Here is an 8,746-nt window from a genome sequence, read left to right as displayed (position 1 = left end):
ACCGTCCCTCTCTGCTCTGGGCAGGTTGACTAATAGCTTTACAGTTAAAGGCGAAGGCCCATGTGAGATCCGGCTTATGTTCCGGTAATGAACATGGCAAGATAGGGGGAATCATATCAACCACCTGACCACACCTGCAAAAACAAACAAATCTGCAAGGGGGCAAAAACATTTTCATGGCTCTGTACATCAACACAGATTTAAAAATAATAAACAATAAAGAATAAAGGAGGATAGTGATTGTCTGGTTTGTGTTGCGTAGTCATGCCAGAGTTTCATTCCCATCATCTCTCTCTCTCTCTCTCTCTCTCTCTCTCTCTCTCTCTCTCTCTCTCTCCTAGTCTCTCTATTTCTCTCCCTCTCTCTTTCTCTCAATTTCTCTCTCTTTTTTTGTCTGTTCTCTTCTATCTATTTATCTCTCCCTTCTTTCTTTCTTTCTTTCTTTCTTTCTTTTTTCTCCCCCTCTTTCTCTCTCACATTCTCTTTCTCACTCCCTCTCTGACACACATACTCTCTCTTCTACTCTATATCTATTTCTCTCTCCCTCTTCCTCTCTCTCTTTAGCTCCCCCTCCCCCGTGTTATCAGTGCTCCTGATCAGGGGCTCGAGCCCGCACTGGGCGGGGATAAATACAGGTGCGGAGGACCCGGATGACGCGCTGCTGTGCTCCGTATGGATGAGGCAGTTTCTCACCGTCACTCTTCACAGTCGCGCGCTCAGAGCCGGCAAGCTCGAGCTCCATCTGCACGCGGAGCCTGGAACCTACAGCGCGCGCCCACGTTGCGCAAGCGGAGCGCCCTGAGCAGAGCGAGCGCGCGGAGACCTGAGAGAGCGGGTGGAGTGAGGAGTCTAGAACCCCGGACTGGGTTCTCCACTGATGGGGTGAACTGAACCCGCGCGCTCCCGAGACAGCTGCTGGAATACAGAGGCGAGCGCGCGCAGAGCGCAGTGAGGATGGCAGCGCGCGAGGGATTACACTGAGACTGTGGGGAACAGCGCTGCCCGACAGGTGAGCGCGCGCGCACCGCACCTCGCTGAAGATTTATACTAACTAATATTTATACTACAACAACAACACGCGCTATAACCCAGCCATACAGAACAAATTACAGTAAAAAAAAATCTGCTGGATCAGCTCCTATAAAGGGGTTATACAGCCTTATAAACACTGTTATAATAATAATAATAATAATAATAATAATAATAATAATAATAATAATAATAATAATAATAATAATACCTTTATTTTTGAGGATTCTTAATAGACGTTGTGTTGTTAATAAAACATGGTGAAAACACTTGGTTTGTCTAGAAAACATATATTATTTTATATTATTTTATTTCATACTATATTGTGTTGTGATAGCAACATTACTATTTGTCTTGTGTAGAATTCTACAAAATAGTGTTGTTAATAAAATATTATATGATTTTATTGTTACAATACTAATAATTCCCTTGTCTTTTCTAGAATACTTATACATATACCTATAATAATAATAATAATAATAATAATAATAATAATAATAATAATAATAATAATAATAATAATAATAATAGGTGTTATTGTTATTATTATTATTATTATTATCATCATCATCATCATCATTGTCATTATTATTATTATTATTATTATTATTATTATTATTCCTTATAATACTAATAAAAATTCTACTAATAATAACAATAAAGATAATAATACTTGTCTTGTTCTCTTATCAGGAATATTTATTATTATTGGTGTATTATTACTGTAATATTATTATAAAATGTAATAGAATTAATCTCCTAAATGTTGTTTAAATGTTGTATCCGGTAATATGTCTGATAATGCAGCAGTGGTGTGTGAATGTAAGAAGCTCGTGCTGAACAGATTATTTATGTGTTTTTTAATGTTGTGTGAATAGAATTGTGTGGAATCAGAGAGATGCTGCTGAAGCTGTTATTTTGTTTTCCGCCCGTTTTTGTTTCCCGACACAGCCTGCGCTGCGATTGGCTGCTGGTTCGCTTTTACAAGGTCCGCACGAGCTAGCAGCCAATCATAGTGCAGGGGGCGGAGCTTGCACGAAAACGGGTGGGTCAGTGATTCGTGAACAGGTGTAGCATCAGCGACTGGCTTAATATACAAAAAATAATGTTCTAATACTTTAAGAAATAAAGTTCAGTCAATCTGAAACTTTTCAAGAACTTGTGTGTAAGACTGGTGGAGGAGAACATGCCAAGATGCATGACAAATGTGATTAAAACCAGGTTTATTCCACCAAATATTGATTTCTGAACTCTTAAAACTTTATAGAATAAAACAACAACGTTTATTTTAAACATAAACAATGTTTATTATCAAACATATACCTATAAAAAGCAAAATCAGATAAACTGATTCAGAAACTGAAGTGCTCTCTTATTTTTTTCCAGAGCTGTATATATTGTCTCTTATTGTGGCAATAGTTTTTGAAGGAACTCAGGGTGTTCAGACACAGCCCTGATACAGTCATCCTCCATCTGTATATACTGCGCACTGCAGGCAGCAGAAAGGAACCGTAAGAAAGTGGAAAGCTTTTTTCTCAGGCCAATCAGAGCGTCCGGCGAGGGCAGCGCGGTCGTTTACTCAACACAGATCAATTAAACCAACATTCGGAGAGGCTGGAGCTCAGCTGGAGAGAGGAGACCGCCTGGGCAAAGTCCTGCAGGGGTCAAAGTGTCAAATCACAAAAAACCTTCCAGAACATGTATACACCGACCAGCCATAACATTAACACCAATGCAACACCAAGCATCTGAGGGATCCAGCAGAGTAAAGCGCTAACACTTATATACAAGAATTTCTGGTTCAAATCTCAGTCATGCTGATTTGCCATCAGCAGCAGGAGTCAGAGAGAGCACAATTGGCCATGCTCTTTCTGAGTGGGTAGGTGGCGCTGTCTCCCCACATCCGTCCTAGTGTGATGTTGGTCAGCGTAAGCATCTGTTAACTGATGTATCAGCAGGCATGTGACTTAAATGATATTAGGCAGGTGGTTTTAATGTTATGTCTGATTGTAATACACACTACCTATCATAAAGGTCTGGATTTTGCTGATCACGTATTACAGTTTAAAGCTGGTTTGATGATTTAACACTTATGCTGCTAAGCAATTAATGCCATTGTATTAAAAAAAACAACAAAACAACACTTTAAAGGGGACATGAAACACTTCAAGTATTTAGTTTAATTCACAAGATGTATTTTCACTCTAACAAATTTTATAAGTTTAACAGTTGTCAGTGAAGCGGAATTAAAATAATAAGCAATCTAAATGTCATTTTTTAAAGTAAGGGCAGCGCCATCTTGTCCCAGCGTTGAAAGTGACGTCACGAGGTTGGTTCTCGCACGCCTCACTACTATAATCTATGAGAATACCGTAATTTAGCTCCTCAATAGATCATAAAATCCAAACCAAAACTCAATGCAGAGCGGGGGGGCACTTTTGTATTGTCCCTGTGTGTAGTAATACTGGGAGTAGTGAAATTTAATAAGGTGAGGAATGAGAAATATTTACTTTCACTTTCATACCTTCAGCGGGAGCTCGCAGCACTGAAGCGTGAGAATCCTCCGGTTAGCTGCAACGCTAGGGGTTAGTGGCCAGCACTTTCTAGACCAGGACTATGTGAAGGAGAGGGGTTTGAGTCAGGAGCATTAGCGCCGGATAAATAAGCTGCAGTCCAAGGCTTTTTTCCTCCGTTTTTTATTTTTCCTCTGATCAGCTGGAATGTACAGACCGTCTGACTGATGGTAATGTTACTATGAGAGCAGCAGCTGTGAGCCGCACCAGCCAAACAACACGCCCACCCAGCAGAGCAGCGAGAGGTACCGTTACCGAAAATCTAGATAAATTAGATAATTTAAAGATAACATAGCTAGCGTTAGCTACTTAGCTAGCTATCTTATTCTAGCTAGCCAACGCTAGCTAACTAGCTAACACTAACTAGATGAAGCTAAGTACCCAGTAAGCATTCTAACTTCTAAACTGAACGGTTTATCAACCAAACAGCGCCTGGATGTTTCAATATCCACTTAAATCATGTTCGTTTCATTCAGTCTTAATGAACTCTGGGCTTTGCATGTTAAATAGCTAAATGTATATAAAATAGCTGGTTAACTGGATGGCAGTACCTGCTGTGGACGCGCTGCAGGGTTCTGCACGGCTCCACGTAGAGAGAGAGAATAAACACTCCCCAAACCCCTCGCTCTCAGAAAAGCATCTAAAAAGTTCTGCTCAGGTTTATATAGGAAAGATCTCTGAGTAAATGCTCCATGTTAGCCTAGTTCAGCTTCGTCTTCATCCATAATCTCGACAAACAATACGCTCTTTTCCTCTAGCTATATGCCTGGGATCTTAAACCAACCAACCTCGTGACGTCACCAGTGCTGCACGGGCAACATGGCGGCGCCCTAGCTCAAACGTAACAAACATAAATATATTATAATTTAGTGTGTAAACATTTTATATAAAAAAATCCCCCCCAAATAAATGCCATTATATTTAATACCTTAGAAAACTTGTACAAACTGAAATGTTTCATGTCCCCTTTAAACAATATATTCAAAAGAATCTTTCATTTAGGAAAAACTTTGGATCATAAAATCACCCTAATTATTGTGTTTCTCATTAAGCTAATTAATGAACTGTTTAGCCTTGATAAAACGTGAGCGTATTTCTAATTGCTAATTATGTTGTGATGAGAATTGCTGAGGATGGTAATGGTAGGCAACACGACTTCATGAGCAATTTATATCCAATATGCAATGCCTTCTGGCAGTGTATGTCACTGTATACAAATATTTTTTTTGCATTTTTGTGTGCAGCTGGGTTCTTAAGTAAAGACAATGGTTCCATAGATAACTATCTTAACTTTAAAAAAACATCTATTTGTTGGCTTGTTAAAGGATCTCGAGAAAAATCCCTTTTCAGATCTTATAGTTCCACTAATGGTTGATATAAATATTTATATCAAATTGGAAATAACTGGCCATAAGTCGTTTAAATCTGGCTCACTCTTCTTTACAGAATTGTTTAAACCCTTGTGTGGTGTTCGGGTCTGTGGGATCCGTTTTCATTTTCCATCAAATGATACTAAAAAAATATTTTTTTTAACTCAAACTCATTGGCATTGGCTCATTTGAACAACATATATCAAAACACATTTTCGATAAACACACACTGTACAACTGTGCAATTTAGGTGAAGCAAGCATGTGTAAAGCATTTTAATGTAAAATTGCTTAATTTTGCTGAATTAAATACAAGTAACAAAGTAAACGAGTAACAAAAATATGAACACCACACAAGGGTTAATTCAGCCACACTGGAGGGTGGCCAAATAATCTTAATCAGACTATAACTAGGCCACTCCAAAACCTTTATTTATTTATTTATATAATTATTTATTTTTTATCATTCAGAGGTGGTGTCCTTTGAATCATTTTCTTTCTACAGAACTGAGGGCAAGTCTTTCTGTTAGAGAGCAAAATTCATTGTTTCAATAATAACAGCAAGTTGTCTAAGTTCTGAAACAGCAAAGCAGCCTCAGACCATCACACTACCACCACCATGTTTAACATTCAGTATGATGTCCTTTTTCTGAAATCACGTGTTTGTTATTTTTACACCATATGTAACGAGACACAAACCTTCCGAAAATGTTTCACTTTTTTCTCATCAGTCCACAGAATATTTTTTTTCCTGGGGATCATCAAGGATTTTTTTTGACAAATGTGAAATTGGCATTTGTGTTTGTTTTGGTCAGCAGGGGTTTTTGCTTTGTAACTCTCCCACTGATAACATTTTTGCCCAGACTTTTTCTTATTATTGAATTATTAACACTAACCTGAGTTCTATTTTGGGTTATTTTGGGATCTCTTAGATGAGTTATCCATGCCCTTTTGGAGTAATTTTGGTAGGCCAGTCAATCCTGGGAAGATTTACCAGTGTTCCATGTTTTTAGACAGGTTCTATATAAGTTCTATATAAGGCGGGTTGTGTATAGTGAAATTTAATTCATGGAAGTGCAGTTACTTTTTCACATATGGCCAGGTTGATTTGGATCTCTTTTTCTTTAATAAATGAAATAATAATTAAAAAATGGCTTTTTATATGTACACAGGTTATCTTTGTTTGTTTGAAAATTATGCTGTTAGGAGAAATCATTACCAAGCTTATTTTGGCTTTTATTGTGTTATTTACTCATTTTCTTTTCTCCCAGGTCTGACAGAATGGCGTAGTCTCCTGCTTCACGAAGAAAAGAGCTGATCTGAACTGACGCATGGTCAAAATGGAGTCCTGGACTTTACTCCCACCTCCCCTGCCGGAGCACCTCCTCTATGACAGCTTCTTCCCTGTAAACGAGTCTGACTTTGAACCGGAGGACTACTCCCACAACGACACCCACCCGGCTTTCGACCGGACCAGCTCGGTGGTCATCACCTTTATGTACTTTGTGGTGTGTGCCGTTGGCCTCTGCGGCAACGCTCTGGTCATGTACGTGATCCTTCGCTACGCCAAGATGAAGACCGTCACGAACATCTACATCCTCAACCTGGCTGTGGCCGACATCCTCTGCATGCTCAGCCTGCCCTTCATCGCCATTCAGTTGGCGCTACTGCACTGGCCTTTTGGTGCGGCCATCTGCCGCATCGTCCTGACCATGGACTCACTGAACCAGTTCACCAGCATCTTTTTCCTGACCGTGATGAGCATCGACCGGTACCTTGCCGTGGTGCATCCAATCAAGTCCACCAAATGGCGGAAGCCGCGGGTGGCCAAAACAATCAGTCTGGCCATGTGGGTAGTGTCTCTGCTGGTGAACCTTCCCATCATGATTTTCAGTGGCCTGAACACCAACAAAAATGAGGCACAGACGTGCACCATGCTGTGGCCCAAGCCTCAGAACACCTACTACACTGCCTTCATCTTCTACACCTTCTTCTTGGGCTTCTTCCTGCCGCTGATTGTCATCTGCTTGTGCTACCTGCTCATCGTCATCAAGGTGAAGACCTCGGGCATGAGGGTGTGCTCCAGCAAACGCAAGCGCTCCGAGCGCAAGGTGACTCGCATGGTGTCCATCGTGGTGGTGGTGTTCGTGCTCTGCTGGCTGCCTTTCTACATGTTCAACGTGGCGGCGGTGACCGGCACGCTTTACCCCACGCCGGTGCTGAAGAGCACCTTCGACTTTGTGGTGGTGCTGGGCTACGCCAACAGCTGCGCCAACCCCATTCTCTATGCCTTCTTGTCTGATAACTTCAAGAAGAGTTTCCAGAATGTTCTTTGCCTCAAGAGGGTGGGCGGCCTGGACGAGATCGAGCGGAGCGACAGCCGCCAGGACAGAACGCGGATGGTTAACGATGTCATGACTGAGACTCATAATGCTGCCCTGCTGAATGGGGATTTGCAGACCAGCATCTAAGCATGGTTCAAAGCGCTGATCTTCAAATTGCTAATGGTTACGTTTTAGACGTTTCCAAGCATGTAGCAAGAGGCGGAAGGTCACAGAATTGATGGACGCAGTGAAAACCATTGAAAATGAACTTTGCAGAACTTCATAGAGCTTCTCCGGCTTGAGGAACAACAACATCTCTGAAGTAATTTAATGGAGAGAGATAGAGACAAAGAGAGATAGAGAAAGAGGGAGAAATTGCTTCATTGCTTCATTTCGTGCCCAAAGTCCATTCTCTTCTTTATTGACAAAGCAGGGGGATGGTACTCACTCAGACTGGGACTACTATCTTTTTCTGTGGACGGATTTCAACAGTCAGCAACTGTTAAGCTGTTAAGGACAGTCAATAACAAACCTCAGACAAGCTTTTAAGCCAGACTGCGAGAGACTTTCTTCTGCTTTTCCTCTAGAGATATCGATATTTAAGCAGGACCAATGTGATCAACATCACTGAGAATGTGACTTGACTGTAGATAACCACGTTTGTTTGCTTTACGTATTTGTGTGCAGTTGCCAAAACTCTTGCATTTTATCCGTGTTCACTGCTGACAAAACAAGGTCACTGTCCTCACAAGGTAAACACAAGGTCATTTGCTCTCTCTTTGAGACAGATCACCACAACGTTGTCTGAGAACAGGCCTTCATGACGTTAATGAGCCAGTGTTTCGTCATTACGAATTAGAGCGAGAACGGTAGGGTCTCATCAGGAGTAGTATAATCCAATGTAATCCAACAAGCTACAGCAGACCCAACAACGCGTTCATAAGATGTGCATAAGATGAATAAAAACAAGATTTACACATCAAAGGACATTATATAAAACTAGACACATGGTGATATAATAAAATTAACATCACAATATCGACCAAAGCTTTTATCAAGGCCAATCACAAATGTTGTATTAGAAAAATAAACACTACAAATACAAAATACTATATATACATACATCAATCTGTGTGGTTGCTTTATGAATTTCCTTTGTATGAATTTTACCTCATGAATCTTAACTAAAAGTATATTACGGCACCAAATTTTAAACTGTTTCTTCCACCTTGGTGTTAAAATTTCTGCTTATTTCATATCAAATATTTATGGTTTATGGTTGTATCGTATTGAAAGTGAATGCAGCCTGAAGTAGTTACTGCTGTGGACTTTGAGGCTATGGTATCCTAACTTTCCAAGAGACTATATAAACAAAAGGTTTTCTTGGAATGTTAAGGGCACAGAACAGTCCAGCAGTCTAAACTGCCACTATGATCAGCAGATCGCTGGTT

The 8,746-nt window shown here is 40.4% G+C and overlaps 1 protein-coding gene across 1 annotated transcript; it reads left to right on the top strand.

Annotated features, from left to right (window-relative positions):
* Positions 1–655: 655 nt before the first annotated feature.
* On the top strand, positions 656–8,423 carry sstr2a (somatostatin receptor 2a). Its single transcript, XM_007232850.4, has 2 exons — positions 656–1,009; positions 6,243–8,423. Exon 2 carries the CDS (start codon positions 6,303–6,305, stop codon positions 7,440–7,442), a length of 1,140 nt encoding a protein of 379 aa, XP_007232912.1. The 5' UTR covers positions 656–1,009; positions 6,243–6,302; the 3' UTR covers positions 7,443–8,423.
* Positions 8,424–8,746: the final 323 nt, after the last annotated feature.

Source organism: Astyanax mexicanus, chromosome 15, assembly GCF_023375975.1.
Source record: "Astyanax mexicanus isolate ESR-SI-001 chromosome 15, AstMex3_surface, whole genome shotgun sequence".
NCBI classification, from domain to species: domain Eukaryota; kingdom Metazoa; phylum Chordata; class Actinopteri; order Characiformes; family Acestrorhamphidae; genus Astyanax; species Astyanax mexicanus.
This window is presented reverse-complemented; position numbering and strand designations above follow the sequence as displayed.

Bases quoted from the DNA above. Each gene is read 5' to 3' on its own strand.
- sstr2a (XM_007232850.4), top strand. From the start codon at position 6,303: ATGGTCAAAATGGAGTCCTGGACTTTACTCCCACCTCCCCTGCCGGAG.